Source organism: Malaclemys terrapin, chromosome 4 (assembly GCF_027887155.1).
Source record: "Malaclemys terrapin pileata isolate rMalTer1 chromosome 4, rMalTer1.hap1, whole genome shotgun sequence".
NCBI classification, from domain to species: domain Eukaryota; kingdom Metazoa; phylum Chordata; order Testudines; family Emydidae; genus Malaclemys; species Malaclemys terrapin.
This window is the reverse complement of record NC_071508.1, coordinates 80,833,578-80,852,914: the sequence shown is the minus strand read 5'-3', so window position 1 is coordinate 80,852,914 and position 19,337 is coordinate 80,833,578. Positions and strand designations below refer to the sequence as shown.

Sequence of the window (19,337 nt, the reverse complement as noted above, 5' to 3'; positions counted from 1 at the left end):
AAAAAGTTCCTTTCCGCTGGTATAACTTGGCTAGGGCTTCTGCAGGCACTGCTGCACTGCTTAGGGGCATGATTTATTTCCCCTCGTAAGTGACATAGCTATACCCACAAAACTTAAGTGTTGACCCTAAGACCAGAGCTTAGAAGGAGCGAGCTCTGTGCACCAGCACAACAGGCACCTGTGTTAGGGCAAGCCAGGCTAGGGTGCCCAGGATCCTGAACCAGAGCCCACATTAAGACACAGCTGCAGGCAAGCGGCCCCGGGGACAGTCTGGCCGCGAACATTGTAGCCCCTGGCTACCTGCCGCACGCCCCAGTTGCCACAAGGGCACGCTGCTCCCTCGCCGCTCACCTGCGCCCGAAGATCCTGAGCCCCGTGAATCTCTTGTTGCTGTGCCTTCGCCCCAGCGCGGGGCCCTTCTCCGGCTCCAGCGAGATCTCCGAGCTGGTGGAGGACGGGGAGGTGGAGGCGCCGGCCCCCGCGCACCCCTCCTGCTCCTGCGGCTCCATGACCCGTGGCGGACCCGGCCCAGGGGCTCTGCACTCACCTGCCGCCGGGAGCCCCTGTCATACCCGTGGGTGCCGGCGGTCAGCGGGGGCCACCTGCCCATGCGGTGCCGCGGCAGGAGCGCGCCGGAGACGGCCCGGCCCCCCGCCTGGCCCAGGGGCTGGGAAAGCACAGCACGCCCCACCCCCGCCGGCAGCCTGGCTCATGCCCCGCCGGGCCCCAGCCGCGGGCGCGTCCCAGCGGGCAGCCGGAGCGATGCAGGAAGAGCAGCGCTGAGTCGCACAAGGTAGCGCCCGAGGACCCCGATAGCTGCCCGCGCAGCTGCCTCCGCGCCGCAACGCCAGGCCGGCAGCCCCACCTGCCGTCTGAGCCCCACACTGCAGCCAGCCGGCGGGGCCCGCTCCTGCCTCCCGCGCCTCCAGGCGGGACCGCGCTGCAAAGGGGGCGATGCGGCGCGGGGGCAGCCGGTGCAGAGCCCCCGGGGAGGGGACAGCCCCGCTCTGGGGCCGCCGCTTTCGGGTCGGGCCCCTCAGGCCCAGCGAGCTGCTGGAGGGAGCTCAGAGCCCCACGCAACTCTGTCGTGCCCGGCCGGCCCCCGCTCCCTCCGCCCGCCTCTGCGCTCAGCGGCACCGCCCGCTTCCACGCTGGACAGTTCCCCGGGGCACTGGGCATCCGACTCTGGAGGACCAGCGCATACCAGCGTAGGGCAGGAAGGGAGGGAAATGACTCTAGCCAGAGAAAACTGCAGGGGGATTTGACTGAGACCCTGGGGAAAGAGCTCTGTGGGATCCTTCATGACCTCGCCGGTATGGCTCATCCAAAATATGGCTCCTGCACAGGGCAGGGAGACTAGTTTGGTGCTGACTGTGCATATAGTGCCACCTGCTGAAGCACCAACACCCTGGGGATGTTCTTTGGAGGACTGCCATCTAAATACTGACCAGAACTGACCCTGTTTAGCTTGAATTAAGATTCTACTGCTGTGAGCTTCCTCAGAGCAGTGCCTTGTTGGTGCCAGCACAAAGACTTTCTCGGTAGTGCCTTAGTTATGTTTGGATTGGTTCATCTGCAGCAAAGCCACATCCTGCCAGCCCTTTCACTTTCATGCAATTGTCTCAACTCCTTATTTGTCTTAGTACATTAAAGAAGCCTTACATTATCTGACACCAAATCAACCTCATATGACAACAGTTAACACCTCTTAGCCAAAAAGCTGCCTCACAGAAACAAAACTCAATGCCACTGATCCACATTAGAATGAGGATGGTGTCATTCTGGTTAAGGAAGAGTTAACTAGGACTCCAGTAGCACAAGTTTCCACACAGCACTGCCAGTCAATGCCATCTGTGACTCTAGCTGTATGAACTTCCTTGCTGTAGTGCCCTGTTGATATCCTAGATTTCAGGCTACCTGGTCACCATCACCCCAAGCAAGTCAGAGGCTGAGCTCCAATCTCATCCATTCTCTGTCTGAATGCCACCTTGGCTTCAGCTGGCTGTCCATGTCCCAGAAATGCTTTAGCAAGACCTCCCAATTTACCAGGCAGCAAGAAAGTGTTATCCAGGGACATCCTCATTCCATAGACTTGGTTCCCCCATGGGAAGCTGCTGCTGCTCACCTTTGGATCAGTAGCCTGCAAGCAACTCACACAGCAAGACGCTGATAGCCACACTGGTAGATGCTTAAGTGGTGAAGCCTTACTGGAATGGGAGCTGCTATCAATAGGAGTAGGTAGCTTTGAAATGAACCCATTCCAGCTCACAGTGTACCTGGAGGGGCAAGGATGTTTCAGGACCTGTCCCAAGGGCCACCCCATGCCTGATTCCTGTGTCTACTTCCGTTATTGGCCTATGGGCCATAGCAAGGTGTGTGGAGGCCCAAAGTGTTTACACAGCAAAGGGAGGAGGAGGAGAAGGACTAGTACTTACCACTTATCCAGTACTTCTGTGATGGGGTGTTCACCCCACACCACCCCTGAAGGAGTTAAAATGGCTCAGAAGGATCTACCTGCCAGGATGGGCTGCACCGAGTGAGATATACGCTGGATATACAACCCTCATTGAATCTGAAGCCCAGCTAGGCAGAAAGAGGAGAGCAGAAAGGGACTGCTCCAGGGGGAGAGAGTCAGCAGTCACTCTCAGGGTTGAGAGAAAGGAGTAGGAAGAAGCCTAAGGGAAACAACAGCAAGGCTGAAACTATCTGGATCTTAGCTGCTGAGTGTAGGGTCCCTAGGCTGGAACCCAGTGTAGAAGGTGGGACTGGGTTCCCTACCAGTTGCTGCGGGAGTGGCACAGATAAGGCACTGGACTTTGAAGATTGCCTGAGGCAGTTTGTTTACAGAGACTGATACTCTGAAAGGGGGAAAACTATAGTGACCTGGCCGGAGGGCCAAGCGATGAAGAGGAAGCGCTGAAGTGTGTGGAGTGTGAGAGAGACCCCAGAGTGAAGGACTGGGACAAAGGGCAGAGAAACCACAAGAAAAGGTGTCAAACCAGTGGCGAGCCACAAAGAGGTGCCCTAGCAGTGAATGGCACAAACCCCGTGACAACCTCCCATAGTTAAAATTCTCTGCAGACACTACTAACTCTTGAAGCCTCACAATCCCTCTGCCAAGAGGGTCAGGACCATGCCCCCCATGTTACAGATGGGAAAACAGAGGCAGAGAGGGGAAGAGACCTGCCCAAGATCATGTAGGGCACCACTGTCAGGGCCAGAATTAAAACACAAGAGATCCAGACCCTCAACTGTGTGTTCAGCACCTTAGAGTGCAGGGGGCCTGTATGTGCCGAGCCCCCTCCCAGTCAGCCTGTCAGCTCAGGAAGTAAAGTAGTGTCGCTCACACTCCCACTCTCATGCTAGCAGGAAGCTGCTGCCCAACTCAAAAACGAGAGCTTCCCCTTCCCTCTTTTGTTACACTCACTGTAGCATCCTGTTTAAAATTGGACTGTGAGCCCTTCTGGGCAGCATTGTGTTAACGCAGAGTCCAGCTCAATGATGCCCAATGCTGATTAGGGCCTCTGGATACAGATAACGATGATACTAAAATCAAAGCAAGGGGAAAGTGAGACCAGATTCTTGACTGTGCATCTCCCCAGAGGAACCATCTGAATTTTCCCTGGGTGTGTCCCCAACAGCTGCTTAGGCCCTAAAATCAGCTCCCTTGGCACATATAAATTCAGGAAAGCCCCAGAGACACGGCAGCGACTGTCCGGCAGCTTTCAAGTTCCTCTCCTTAAAAGCTACCCCATGCTCCCTGTCCACTTCTCTCTTTATCCCCCATGTGTCAAACAGAGAACTGGACAAATTAGTTCTCAAGTTCCTCAGCAGGCAGATGATTCCAGTAAAGGCAGAAGCCAGGCGGGTTGCTTATTTCCTTGTCCAAACCACCACACAGGTTGCAATATGTTCCTGTGACAAACAGTGAGCACTATTTCCCCACCGCCAGTATTCTCTAGCCTAGCACATGTTGTGGCCATATCATACTTGCTAAATGGCAAGATCTTTGCAAGAAACATGGAGCTGTAAAATTATATTACTCACCATGCTCTGCTCTCCAACACTATTTGCTCCCTTTGCACCAAGCTCTGGCAATATCCTGTGCACAAGTTCTGAACTGCAGTGTCTCCTGTTCTGTATGGCTAGAAAGACTTGTTAAGTCATGCAGGATTGTTACCTGCTGCTTAGCCAGCCCTAGCCACATGCTCCTGTTTTCTGTGGAAGAATGGGCAGCAACACCACACACACAGGGTGGGCTAGTAGCCAAACAGGCATCCTCCCGTTCTGCACCTAAGCTCGTGGGAGCAGGATCTCAGGGCAGCCCAGGAGCTTGCTGGAAACTCCCCTCAGTACATTCTCCAATATTACTGAATTCAGGTCACTGCATTTTATTCAGAGTAAAAATCCCTCCCCATCTCCTTGGTGGTTGGGAATGAGAGAGCAGCCCAGCTAATTCTTACCCCAGGGAGAGACGTGGGCTGAGCTCACATACCTGCCTCAGAAACTATCATTCCCCCAGACAGCCCTCCCTCAGCATCTCCTACCCTCACAACCTCTCAGGCTCCAAGCCCCTTCCTTTTGCTGCCTCACTCACACACCCACAATTCAAGCCTATAACGCTCAATTGTCAGAACAAGCAGTAGGAATGCTACTAAAAGGTCAGACGCAGACCACGGGGTTGCTACAGAGCTGGAGACAGCATCTCCCCAGGATAGGGCTGTACAGTGGACTTGGGTTTAATCCCCTCTATACATTTCCAAGTCAGCGTCAAGCTTATTCCACACTTCGAAGGGCTCTCTATTTCCCCCCAGGTGCTCAAATGTTTTCCTCGCAGATTTTGAAATAGAAAGTAGGGCTGTCAAGGATTAAAAAAATTAATCACACTATTAATAATAGAATACCATTTATTTAAATATTTTTGGGTGTTTTCTACATTTTCAAATATATTGAGTTCAATTACAACACAGAATACAAAGTGCACAGTGCTCCCTTTATATTTATTTTTAATTACAAATATTTGCACTGTAAAAAACAAAAAAAATAGTATTTTTCAATTCCCCTCAGACAAGTACTGTAGTGCTATCTCTTTATTATGAAAGTTGAACTTACAAATGTAGAATTATGTACAAAAAATGCATTCAAAAATAAAACAATGTGTAGTTATGAAACAAAAATATATATACACATTTGTAAGTTACACTTTCACAATAAAGAGATTGCACTACAGTACTTGTATGAGGGGAATTGAAAAATACTATTTCTTTCATTTTTTACAGTGCAAATATTTGTAATAAAAATAAATACGAAGTGAGCACTGTACACTTTGTATTCTGGGTTGTCATAGAAATCAATGTATTTGAAAATGTAGAAAAACAACCAAAAATATTTAATAAATTTCAATTGGTATTAGATTGTTTAACAGTGCTATTAATTGCCATTAATTTTCTTAATCGCCATTAATTTTTTTGAGTTCATTGCGTGAGTTAACTGCGATTAATTGACAGTCCTAATTGAAAGCTTTGCACGTGCCGGCCTGCTCCACAGATCGACATCTCTGAGGACACACCGAAGTTTTTGAGTTATGTTTAATAATGGAGATGTTGATTTCACCAAGGAAACCTGTTTCCTGGCGATGGAAGCTGCCAATCCTTTTTGCACAGAAAGAAAGTAACTTTGGAAGTGAGGTGGGGCCCTGTGAGCTCAGTGTCTCCCCCTGAACCAGGCAAAGTCAGGCTGAGGGCTCAGTGTGTAAAGGCTGGAAGGGGAAGATCCCCTACTAGAGATCTGGGGGGGTTGTCATTGTGGGCCAGGCACCGCAGGGAAATGCTTAGTCCTAGGTGTCTCCACAACCTTTTCTAGGCAGGAGTTAAGGAGCCTCATCCACAACCCATTTCCAGCAGACTCGGGGGAGGGGCAGACAGTCTTATGACCCTCTCCCCCAGCCCTTTCCCTAGCAGGACTCACCACACGCTCCATGTGCTAATGGAATCAGATGCAGGAACAAACTGACTACGTGCATAGACACCCATTGAATGTTAGAGCCAGGAAATCTCAATACCCTACCACAGGCACTGGGATAAGGGAAGGGGATTACAGGCAAGGATCTGGGAACATGGCAAGCCCCAAAGAAACCTTCCCCTCAAGGTAAGATATAAGTGGCTGCTGTAGGCACTAGAAGCAGAGGGCATCAGCCCAACAAGCAAGAGAAAACTAGCAGAGACCCAGGCACAGGGGGTACCTTGTATCTGTGGCCTCTGATAGGCTTTGGGGGACGTCCCATGACTGGTGCCGCCACATCTGCTGCAGTGCAGGCAGGTGCTCCTCACTGTACCCTGCGTCCACTCTCCTGCTTCTCCCTGTGGTTGAGTTTTGGAGTCATTCCACGGGTAGGTCCTTGCCAGCTCTCTGCCATCAGAATCGTAGGGGACTAGTGGCTTTGTTCATTCTCTTCACCTGGTTCCTCTTTCTGCACTTCCTGAAAGCACAGCTAAAGCTGTTGCTGCACCTCGCTAAACAATGCTCCAGCCCCGGACAGCCCACACCACAAGCTAAGTTCCTTTGCAGAGCTGGGATGCCCAGAAGCCTGTCCAAAGAAGCCTCTACTCCAGCTTAGGCAAGAGGAAACAAGCGCTGGTGCATAGGACTCTGGGACAGAGAAATCAGTCCCCCAAGGGCAAAGCACCTCAGATCAGCCAGACACCTCAAAAGAGGCAGCCTCAGTAGCAAATGCACTGAATGGCACCCCAGGCCGCCTCCTGCCTGGACTCAGGATTGACTCAGACACTGCAAGTAACACACAATACATGCTGTAGGGACAGTTGTATTCCCCAGGCTTGGGAACATTTCATCTATCCAGGTTCTTATATCGCACCCACCAGTGGGATCCAAGCATCTTTCAGATCCAGTAAACGTCATCACAAATTAACAGATCAACAAAACAAGAAAGCACAAGAGTAAAGTCTCCATGGCAGAATATAGAGTGTCTCTCACCCCCACCCCCATCATACAGTCACATAAAATGGCAGCTGCTCAAGACAGGCAGAGAGAGACCTGAGATATTTAAAGGTCCAGTACACGGAAAAATTCAGAGCTGTCACGAAGTCCGTCTTATTGCTGCTACCCCATTCTCACTCCAAAACAGCACTAACTGACACTGAGACAGTTTCTAGCAGTGGCAGTTCAGAAGGAAGCCGGGTAAACAAGCTACAGACCTTGTGGAAATGGGAAACGCACATTATGTTATGAGACTGATATGTCTGAACATGTCTATTATGATGACTGAACATTCCTGAAACTCACAGCCACCACCTGCGTCAGCAGGGGAAAAGCAAGACCGCCCGGTGTAATGTGGTGGGAGCTAGACAAGAATGAGCACTTTTAAAAGCACATGGATACTCAGCTTAGTCTGAATCTGCTCAGGCTTTAGGAAACCGTTAGATCTCACCAGACATGCCCCAGAGGTTCAACACAGCCCATACTTGCTGAATACAGTGACAAGGTGTACTCCTGGGGGAATTCTGTGCCACTGCGCACACGCAGAATTTATGTCCCCCGCAGATTTCTTTGCTTCCCTGCAGAAAAATGACTTTCTGACAGGGAAGCCACAAGAGCAGTCATGTGACCCTCCCCACCAGTATGTTTCGGGCACCCACGGCAGCCAGCAGAGAGGTAAATCACTGTGGTGCAGGCGGCAGGACTGGGGAAGACTTGGCTCCCTACCCTGCTTGGCTCAGTTGCTAGTCCTGGCTGAGCTGAGGAGGATGGGACTTCCTCTTCCCCCACCCCCAGATTTCTTCCCCAGCTGCAGGAAGCTCTGCAGGCTTCCCCCCCCCCAGCACCACCACCACCCCAACCCTGATTCCTGCACCCATCACTCCGCAGCTGCAGGGGGAGGGATGCCTGTACAGGGAGCTGGTCCCCCATCCACCCAACCCCTGTGCATCCAGAACCCCTCATACCCACACCCTCCCACCGATCCTCAACCCCCCACACTCAGAACCTCTGCGATGAGCCCCACTCCCCCTGCACGTGGACCACTCCGACGAGCCACCCGCACCCAGATCCCCACCCCACCGAGCCCCAATCAGCCATACCTGGATCCCCACCCCACTGAGCCACACTCCCCCAGCATCTGGACCCCCCTGACCCCTCTCACACCCAGACCCGCCTGCCAAGCTCTATCCCACCCCCACACCCAGACCCCACCGCTGAGTCCCAACCATCTTCACCTGGACCTCCCTGCAGAGTCCCATTACCGTTGCACCCAGAACCCCCCAACAAGGCCCTGTGCATCCAGATCCCCCCGCACCCAGAGCTGCCCACACCCAGATTGCCCCACACAGAACCCTCTCAACTCACAGCGGGATCCCCACACAGTAAGTCCCTCCACACTTGGATCCTGACTTGCTGAGCCTGCCTGCCCACACATGGTGCATGTGGCATGGAGGAGGGGGCATGTTTCTGGGGCAGGCCCAGTCCTTGTGCTGTGTCAGGCTTGGGTGCAGCCTCCACACTGAGTCCATGTCCAGGGTGGGGGGGAGCTGCATAGTGATCTCCTGCCTCTGTGCAGCCAGTGGCCTGTGCTCCCCAATGCCATGCTGGAGCCTTCACATTTATTTATCCGCTCACAGACACTGCCCCAAGAAAACTCGGGGAAGCACAGACAGGCTGCATCCCTGTGTCACTAACACCCAAGTGGGAGGACCTGAAATTGCTAACTGACTCTCCCCTACCAAGCAGCAGACCCAGGGCAGTTCGTAGCAGCCCTGAGAGGGGATCTCTTTGCCCCAGCACTCCCCGGCCAGCCATTATGGTACTGTACTTCCAGAAGCCTGCCAGAAGATGGCACAAGGTTCTCCACCGCACGGCACACATACTGAGCGTGCACAGGGAACGCGTCGCGGAGGGAAGAGGAGAGGACTGGGCTAGAGCAGGGTGCTGGGAATGGCACGTGCCTGCCCTCCACACAGCCAGGCTCGGTCGCAGCCCGCCGCCTCCAGGGCGCTGGAACAATTTGTATAGTGGGGGTGCTGATAGCCATTGAACCAAACTGTAAACCCTGTATAGAATGGAACCCACTTCAAGCCAGGGGGTGCAGCAACCCTCCCCCCACAGTTCCAGCACCTATGGTCACCTCTGGAGCCTCGCTTGCCCCTCCTCAGAGCTGCATCCCCGGCTGGGAGCTGAGCCCCTAGAGCTACAACAACCACCATGCCCAGGGCAGGGTACAGCCTGGTGGGAAGAGGGATCGCTCATGAAAATCAAGCCCCCTAACTCCCTGGGTGCAGAGCTGGAAAGAGGAGACTCCCTGGAAAGGCTGACCAACACTCACACCGCACCTCCTCCAATAAGACTGAACCTGCTGCACTCCCAAAGTTGGGCTGCACCGTGACCAGCAGCAGGGAGGGCTGAGGGCAGGGAGTCAGCATATTCCAGCCCCAGTGAGCTCTTTGCTTCACACCTGCCTCTTAGAGCAACTTAACTCACTCATGCCAGCCCTTCCCAAGCCAGGACCTGGGCTACACTCAGTGTCAAACAGCCTGCACCTACATGGAGGAAATGGGGCTATCAGTTCCTACCCCCATACATTTGGGAGCAGGGGCCTCGTTTCCTATGGGAGTTGCCCTCCCCAGACTTTTCAGAGGTCTATATGCTCCATTAGGTCTTCCACTTCTCCCATCTTTTCACGATATAATATCACATATGTTCTGTATTCTGACACAACTTTGGCACGACATTTTTCTGAAATGAGGCCCCTGCCTGGGAGCTCTCAGACTGCTGAGCCCAGGAAGCACCTGCCTAGCTCTATGCAGCTCCTGAGAGGGGAACAAACTCTTGGTCAAAAAGCTGACTGAGTTCCAGAGCAGTAAGTGTGCCAAGTGAGTCCCTGACACACAGCACAGGCTGGATTTTTTTCCGCTTCCTCAGTCCCACGGATAGGATTCTAGCTAGAGCAGGGCAGGTGGAAGGAGAACACATTAGCAAGTGAATCCATCTACCTACGTGGAACAAAGGAAACACAGGGAGTCAGGGACACCTCCCCAAATTCTTCAGAGATCTGAACTACAAGGAGCAAATAGTTTACCTAGGCCTTCCTGTCAGAGCATAGCTGAGACTCTGGCAGTGTGAGCTTCCCCACAGCGGTACCCAGCTGGGACTCCAGAAGCATGAGCTTTGCCACAGCAGTGCCAGTGAGCGTCAGCCTCTTGCAGCAGCACTCCCTTTCTCCCAGATGCACAGAGGGAAGCATAGATGGATGGCTCTGTCAAGGAGCTGCAGCCACAGCTTGGTGGGAATAATTGGGAATTTGATTAGGTAGTTCTGTGCAGCCGATTAATGTGATTAAAAGGCTAGCAGGCAGGATTCAGAGGAAAGGCTGAGCTGGAAGAAGCTGTTCACCCCTTCCGCACACAGCCCCCCTGCTGGAAGCTGGTGCACTTGATGTGCTTTTGCATCTCATTTCCTCACACCCACATTCAATGACAGCAGCTCCAGGATTCTGCTCGGTGTCGAGCTACCCAGGACTTCATGACAGTCCATGAGCCGCACAGCAAGACCACCCAGAGACTCTCAAAGAGCAGCAGGGATAGAGCTCAGGGGCTCCTGCTCCATAAGTCACATGGGCTAAAGAAGAATCTCCATTACCTGTTTTGCAGTACAGGACCTATGACACACAACTGAGCAGTGATATTTCCATCCACAAGAGGACAGTGGTGTGCATCGCCTTACCCAGATAGCTATTATATTATGCAACAGAGAGTCCTGTGGCACCTTTAAGACTAACAGATGTATTGGAGCATAAGCTTTCGTGGGTGAATGCTCATTCACCCATGAAAGCTTATGCTCCAATACATCTGTTAGTCTTAAAGGTGCCACAGGACTCTCTGTGGCTTTTTACAGATCCAGACTAACACGGCTCCCCCTCTGATGCTATTATATCATGTTCCGAATGCAGCCAGCAGAGTCAAGGAGAGAGATTTAGACCACCTTGTAACTGATGGGGAAGGGAGTTCATTGTGCTCAGTGTAAACATGGGATAGTTTATAAAGGGTGGAGTTCTGCTGACTTTAACCTTATGAATTAATAAAACCCAACCCTGCACATCCCATGCACTTATAACAGATAATGGTCTAGATAAGCCTTTACTTTACCTGCCTGTTACCCATACAGGGAGCAGTAATATCATATGCTAGCTGAGGCTACAGGAATTAGTGTGTTGACCATGCAGATGCAGCTCCTATTCTGATTTCAACACAGGCCTTACTTCACATCAGGGGGAAATGTCCCATCCAGAGGTAGATGGTGTCACCTGCACGTACATAGCATCTGGTAGTAGTCTGTCTGACTGTTGGCACATTCGGCCTGGCACACAGCCTGGCGCAGGGTAAAGTGGAGGCACTTGGGCTGCCAGGAGCCCTAACTCCTGCCCAGGTGCCTGTGTGCCTTGCAGCTTTTGGGGAGAATCGAGGGTGCAAGAACACCCAGCCACACTTCCTCCTGTCCCCAGCCCAACCCTATTCCCCAGGGCTTTTGCCAGGGCTCATAACCATCTCTACAGCTCCTGCAGAAGGCCTTGTCCATTGGGAGTACTCTCCTGAGGTCCCTGTGCAGCTCCTTTAATCTGATTATACCACAGCAACTGCAAAGGGGCCATTTGGCAGTGGCTCAGCAGAAGGGTTTACAAATGGGCTGCATCTCAGAAGTGCAGCAGGGCACAGTTTCTCTCCTGTGCTTAGCCTCCTGGTATCAGCTGCCTGCTCTGGGGTTTGGATGCCTTGGCTTTACCTGTGTTTCAATAGTTTTTCTCTGCAATGTAGCAAGCAGAGCAGCTAATGAATGAGCTGGAACCCCTGGGCTGCACAGGAACCAGCCCCAGCTGAATGAGAGCAGAGATGCAGACGCAACCAGCTCCCCTGGCTGTCCAGATTCCTCTCTTCTGTGGGTCTTGCTGGCTCTCCCTGCCTCCACTCCGCCCTTTGCATGTGAAGCAGACTGCCATCGAGCTCTCTCCCCCACCTCGCTATTTACATTGCAAAGCAACCCCCTCGCGCTGCTCTGGGTTATATTTAGCTCCCCTGGCACAGCCTGTGAGAAGCATCAGGTGCGTCCTACCTGCCATCCCTGTGGCCCTGCTGAGAAGCCATGATGCTGTAGCCCCAGCCCTCATTAGCAGCCCATGATTCACCTTGGGGCCTCATTCTCTGCAAAGCAGGCATAGGAGCAGACACGCTGCAGCACGACTGGTCTCCGTGTGGGGCTAATGCCACGCTGGAGGCCAGGGCAGGAGATGAGAGCTCATCGCTGGACCACTGCAGGCAATAAGCACGAGGGTGCTGCAGCAGGCCCTGGCCTGCCTCAAGAGGGGCAGCATGGGGCTGTCAGCAGAGAGCATCAGGATAGAACAGAGGGGTTGATTGGCCCAAGCAGCCCCAGAGGAGAGGGTCTGGCAGGGCAGGAATGAGACCTATTAGCCCCAGCCTTGGTAGAGCAAATGAGGGCCAAGAACTAGGGATTGCTGAGTGTGCAGTTGGGCCAGCTGAGATGACCAGTGCTGGAGCTGGCTGCTCTGCCTTCGGGGAAGTCTCCCAGAGCCCAGGTGGAGCCCTGCTGGTTGAGAAGGAAAAGGGAAATGGACTCACTCCCTGCTGCTCTCCTGCCCTTGCAAGAGCCACAGCACGTTCCCTGTCCTGAGCACATCAGCAAACAACAAGCCCTAGCCATGGGGACAGCTTAGCCTCAGGCTGCCACACTGTCTAACCTCTGTGCCCCTGCTGTTTGCTTTCTCGGGTGCAGGGCAAACAGACCCAGCTGCACAGGCATAGTTTGACTTCTATATTTGGGGGAGGAAAGGGTCATAATACTATTAATAATAGGCATAGGTCTAACTGCTGGATTTAGCGATTGTTAGTGGTACTTAAATTACAGTGTACTTGAAATCACAAATGCGGTTCACATTCATTATTTAATCACCCGTCGTTTTTTGTTTTAACTTATTTGCCATGTTTACCAGCTACCACTTAAAAATCAACACAGCATAAAAACTAATTCTTGAATAAACAGAACTGAGCACTTTCATGTAACTATGTTGTTGACGTTACTAAACTGAAATGAAATCCTTATATGACACGTGTCAAAATATGTGTCTTTCAGAAAGACTGGTAGGTTGGATTTTCTCTTTCCCCACGTCACCTTTTTAGAAAGAAAAACACCCCGTTCTCCTGGGATGGGAGGGCTTTGCTGCTGTTCAATAAAACAAGTGAAAACGGTTTTCTCAGCACAAAACAGACCCTGCCCAGCGATTATGATTTTCTTCAGCACATGCAATGCACACATCAAACAAATCCATTGCCAAAGCCTGTCCCCTTTGCCCAGCTGCCTAAGAACATTTCACTCACATTTTACCTTCCCTCAGTCACTCACCTGGGCTTGACACAGTCAATGCTGTACACTGAGACGCTTGGGAAGAAGCTCAGATCTTACATTCACTTGCTACGATGTGATTAGAATGTGGCCCCTATGTCTAGAGGTCTGTGTTTCAGGGACAAGTCTCTCATTTTAAAGGCTAGTAAAATTGAAACAGCCCCACGCTGGAGTTCTGCTGTGAGGGTGAGGAACTGCTCTCCTGCCCTCCCCTTCGGCAGCCCATGTGGGGAAACTGACAAAATCTGGGAGCCCCCACCTCCATGCATCAACTCTGTGATGTATCCAGTGGGGGGGCAATGCCCTCCCATGCCCGCCCTCCACCCCCACCCCAGGCTCTGCCCATGCCCATCTTCCTGCACAGCCCATGGAGCTGGAAGGCTGTGATGGTGAAGGGAGGCTGATGCTGTGAGCTGCATCCCAAGCATCTGCAGGAAACCTCTGCGGAGGTACCAAAGACAAGAGAGACCCAAACTGCTGAGATCCCTGAGGTTGCAGCAGGGACAGGCCCAAGCCCTGCCATGGAGCCCCCAGGTTTCTGCTGTGGAAAGAAGAGGATGCTCCGCTTCAGGCAGCCAGGGGCTTTGTCACTTGCCATGTGTCTTCTGGGGCGGTCTCTGATTCCCTGGCACCGAGGCAGCTGGTGCAGGGATGATTATTGACTCAGCCAGTGTAACAGATGAATCACTTCCTGTGCAGAGCTACCTGGGCCAGTGAGCCAGGGCGGATTCCCCTTTGGGGGCTTGTCTGGGCGTGAGTGCAGGACAGAGTGTGGCCCCAAATATTCAACCATACAGGCCTAAAGTGAGGCACCTCAGTCTGGTAAACGGCCTGATTCTCACAGTGGCCAAGCACCCCTGATTGCTGCTGCCAGGCCTGGGAGCTACAGGTGCCTAGCACCTTGGAAAACCAGCCCACTTCAGTAGAAGTGCCTAAATAAAAGGGGATTTGAGCCTAACTTTATGCCCTTTACTTTGACAATTTTGGCTTAAGTGTTGCCCAGAGTCACAGCATGAGTGACTGTCAGAGAATCAAGCATTAAAATCTGGCACCTGCTTAGCCTCTTATCGCGGTGGCAGAGGGAGCAAGAATTGCTGGTATTTCGGAGGCATCTCCCCAATGGGGCAGTTGTCCCTGAGTCAGTGAGGTTGTGGCATAATTCAGCGTCATTAGCAGGGTTGGCACGAACCTGCTGCTGGAAGCACTAAATATAATCTGTGCACTGAGCCCCCATTCCACCACTCCATGAACCACAGGAGCTATTTCTGGAAGGCACTAAATATCCAGAGGCTTAAAATATCATTTCCGATCATTTCAAACCCTTTATATAATGACTGACGTCACCTCTCCCTCGTGCTGGCTAATGGGGCCACAGCAGGAGCTGGGCAAGCTAGCGATGCCAGCGGGAAGGGACTCAGAAACCCCATTTATTCTGCTGGCCAGTGCACCTTCACGTGGCATGAAATCTGCTTTGATCGGTGTGACGCACAGAGGAGACCGTGCTGCACAGCAGTGTCCACGCTCAGCAGCTACCGCAGGAGCCCTCTGCACCCTCACACATCTAAGGCCTTGGGTAAGCACCTACCGAGTCTTACACCATGACCGAGCAATGGCCAAAGGAGGTGCTGAAGTGCAACACGCAGGGCTGCCCTTGTCTAGGGCTGAGCATACGGGAGAAGAGACCAAGGGCTAGATGCTGCCTGCAGCTCTCTACCCTTCCAGCAGCCACAGGTTCCATCATGTCCCCACCTCACCCAGTACTGACCTCTTAATCCAGTGTATCATAATGGAATAAATACCCGTGCCTGTTCCACACTGTTCCTACGGAGCAGCCAGGCCTGGTGGCTTCACAAGACCCCTAGGGCAGAGTCCTGCTTTGAGACACTTTCCCGCCACAGCACCCCATCCTGTTTTTGCTCAGATGCCAGCAAAGCATGATCAGGGCACAAGTAAGATCTCCCTAGTTCTGAACGCCCTGTCAATCTGTCACCTTCACAGAAACACTGTAAAATTCAGTACCACTGGTAGAGTCTCTTCCAGAGAGCCCTGGTGCTGGGGGTCAGGATGGGGGGCATCTGCAAGCTGTGTAGGACCCAGGACTGGAAGAGCAGCAGGGGCTCTGCAGGTCAGGATTGAGGAGTATCAGTGGAGCTGTAAGTGGGGGGAGATCAGGCCTGGTATAGCAGGATGAAAGTGATCCCCAGAAATATTAGAGCTGGAACAAGTCCAGGCTGATTAAATTAGGTTGCAATATGTTCCATTCCTCCCCTGGGGGAGTTGGGATAATTGCAGCCAGCTAATCCGTTCATGCACATCTGTAGGAAAACAGCTAAGAAAGGAAAATCCTGCTCTGCGTCCTCCACTGTGCAGGATAAGCCCTCACTCTCGCTGATGGTAGGGCAGAAACCTTTTAAAGCAGCTGACAAAGCACCAAACGAAGGCAAATCATCCCCATTGTCCAAACCATGTAGCCTGTTGCACCTCCCAAGAAGACATTTTTGTGAGTACGTGGGGGACCCAGAGATCCCGACCCAGTAAGATGGTGGGGAGGGGCCTGCCCATGCAGGATTGGGACTTCCCCATTCCCTACTCAGAGACTAGCAACCAGCAGAAGGTTGCCAGACTACCTGCATGGCCCCCGGTTAGGGCAGTACTTGAGTGCCTTACAATCTTTATCACATTTAGCCTCATCACATCTCTCTGAGATAGGGAAGTGCTGGTATCTCCACAGGGAACTGAGGCACAAAGAAAACAAGTGACTTGCCCAAGGTCACACAGGAAGTCTGTGGCTGAGCAGAGAACTGAACCCAGGTCTCCCCAGGCCTAAGTGAGCATCCTAATCACAGGACCAGCCTTCTACTCTGCATGTCTCCTCAGCATAAGACATTTAGACTCTGAGCTCCTCAGGGCAGACTCTGTAACTCATCAGGCCCCCTGATGAATAATCAATCACAGAGAGCCCAGGGGAGAATGCAGGATCCAGTGGGATCGGTTATCCAAGCCAGCTCACAAGAAAGCAAGAGCTGTTCCCCACCTTTCTCCTCTTGACCCAATCCCACAGCATCTAACCATCCCAAAGTCCATATTGTATGTGCCCCCTCCTACTCTGGGAAAGCAGTGCTAGATCCTGTGTCTCCTCTCACTTACACCAGTAAGACTGAGGAGCGACTCCACAGAGATCAATGGTGTTACACCAGGGTTCAAATGGCGAGAGAGGACAATCAGGCCCCAGCCCTTCCTTCACCTCTTGGAGGAGGGAGAATGGAGTCTGAGCTACTGGAGGCAGCATGACATGAGCAGAACCCTAGACAGGAGGCTGGAGCTACTCAGGAATAAAAACGCAACTAGGTATCCAGACAGGGGATGTGTGTGGTAACAGCTCACAGAAGTGGGCAGCCTCATTAGAGGCCATGAAGAGTAACAAGAATGCCGTCTCTCCCCCCAGCTAACTTTTCTTGGATGTAGAGGATGGGGGAATTGGGGACAGAGCAAACTCAATGGAAGAAGAGCCATGCAGGGAGCAAATCATTCCACATTGGGTCCCTTTGCAACAGCATGCCTCAGAAGGTTTCCCAGGTCAGACCTAGAGAACCGGCATCAGTCCCCTCAGCGACTTATCACTACTCAGGGGTTTTAAGCTCCCAGGGTGGCTGCAGCTGAGGCCCACTGGCCTTGTGGGATACAAGGGGGAGAGGAAGAACAATGTCTCAGCTCAGACCAAGAGAGCCCAACAACGAGGAGAGGGAGGAAAATTGGACCACAGAGGGCAAAGCAACTGTCAAGGTCATGCCAGTGTCCTCAGGAGGCAGCTGTGCAGATGTGTGGGGCCTACCATGCTAGGGAAGGGCCTGAGAAAAGCCATAGCCTCATGGATAAAGAAGAAGGGAAGCAGGAGAGGGCAGTTAGAGAAAAAGGGGGAGAGGGGCTGTGGGGATGGTAGTGGGGAAACAGCCTGGGGAAGAGACAGTTGTTTCCCTGGGCAGAGGTTGGGGGCCAGGGGCCCTATTTGATCTGTACCGCCCAGGATTGCTGGCCCTAGCACCAGACTTCGGGGGAAATTTAAAGTGAGAGGCATGATCGAGAAAAGAACCGAAAGGCCCAAGGTCAATGAGAATACAGGCTACCAGCTATTGAACCAAGAGACACCCCTCACCACCACCCTCTTTCTCTGCAGTGGTGACTCTCCCCACTCACAGCAATTTGGAACAAGGTCCCTCAATGGGACAGGTACACCAGGGCTCAGCTCCCACGGCCTCTTGTGTAAAATAACCCCACACAAACATGGGTCGGTGAGGGGGGTCAGCAGGTGCCCCCAGAGTCACGCACATTGGGGCACAGGCATATCTCCCTGCTACCCCAAGGGATGACCTGAGGAATCTGGGATGGGAAAAGAAGCTTCTGTTGCGTAGGTCCCACTGCAGTGACAGGCTGACACTGTTTGGCAGCTCCCTGCTGCCGTGAAGGGAGCAGGGAGCCGTGAAGGTTCCCAGGACTGGCCAGGGAAGCTTCCATCACTATGTTTGCACTAGCCTCAAAGTCGTGCAGTGAGGGGGAGGCTCCTACCTGTAGGACACCTGCTTTCTGATGGCCAGGTTCAGGAACTGCTCCTCCATCTGTGCCCTTGCAGCTGGGCTGACTGCCACTCTGGCTCTTCTCATCTCGTCCAGTTGAGGGTCCAAGTCCTGGTGCAGTTGGAGGCCTGCAGGCTGCATCAGTCCTACACATGCCACCCCGTGGGGGTTTCCCTGGGTCCCCCCATCCTCTCTGGCTGGCACGCAGCCTCTCCAGCCCCGGGGCGCTTCAGCCATTCGCAGCGGTGATATGAATAGCCAACCAGACACCTGCCCAGAAGAGTCCGGCTCCCTCTGAGCACGCTGCCTGGTACGCTCAGCCCAGCCCCACGACGGTGCTGCACCTCACTCGCCTCTCTAGGGCCCCAGCGAGGTTCCTGGCGTGGCTTGAGTTTCCTGGGAAGAAAAAAAAAACAGTCCAACTTTTTGCCAATCTTATTTATCGGCTTCCTGGATGGACAGTTAATGCAGCTCAGAATCTGCCGCTCAGCCTCAGTCTGTCTCCTCTGCCCCTTGGAGGGTGGTCAGCAAAAGGCAAACAGGAACAGTCTGGATGGGGGAAACCCAGGCACAGCTGAGCTCCTTGGCTGAGATCTGCCTGGCCCAGCAAACGCAGGAGGATGAAGGGGAGGAGGGTGAATAAGAAACAGTCCTGATCAGAAACAGGGATCCCGGGAGGCAACAAAGCCGTGAAGAGCACAGCTCCCACCAGGAGAGGGGGAGCCCAACTCTCTGCTGCTGGGAGAAGGGGTCAGGGCTGAGTCACCAGGGACCTCAGTGTCTCCTCCAACAGCAGCCAAACTCAGAAGCAAAAAAGAGCAAGGTTCCTGTGCACAGATCCTGCAGCAGAAGCAGCAGCCAGAAGATAGACAACGCACAGAGAGAGGGGAAAGGGGCTGTGCTAATGCTACACCAGAGCGCAGTGTCACCTAGAGACACTCCAAAACTGGCACTTAACCCTTTGGAGCCCAGCGAGTTGCAGAGACCTGGGAACACGGCACAGCCCTCACCGCTCTCAGCCAGGGCTCCCTCTGACTGACACACACTATTCTGGCTCAGTCTCTCCTCATTGAGCTAGCCGCCCAGTCAAGTTAACAAGACATGCAAATTCACACGCAGTGAGATTTGATTGGCCTGAAAAGCTGCACAAGGCTGCCAAAGAGTTACAAAGAGTTGCACTGCTCTAGTCTCTGACATGGGGTGGGGCTGAGGGTGTGCAGCGTGCCCAGGGCAGGGCTTCACCTTGTGCAGGGGGATGAATGCCCAGTGGTAGGTAGGTCCATGCTGTCTCAGTGACTCTCCTTCCCTCAGGACCAGCCCAGCCCCAGCTCCTGCTCGTCCCTT

At 53.0% G+C, this 19,337-nt stretch overlaps 1 protein-coding gene across 4 annotated transcripts in view; it reads right to left on the bottom strand.

The window, feature by feature from the left end:
- Positions 1-19,337, bottom strand: part of DGKZ (diacylglycerol kinase zeta) — a 101,695-nt gene that overhangs the window by 80,410 nt on the left and 1,948 nt on the right. Inside the window, exon 2 of one of the 4 annotated variants that reach the window (XM_054025900.1) lies at positions 17,986-18,389. In XM_054025900.1, coding sequence (XP_053881875.1) covers positions 17,986-18,230 — 245 coding nt within the window. In that variant the 5' untranslated portion in view covers positions 18,231-18,389. Of the gene's footprint in view, positions 1-351; positions 693-6,241; positions 6,364-17,985; positions 18,390-19,337 lie in introns of those variants that run through there. The other 3 variants (XM_054025896.1, XM_054025901.1, XM_054025899.1) reach the window with 3 other exon arrangements.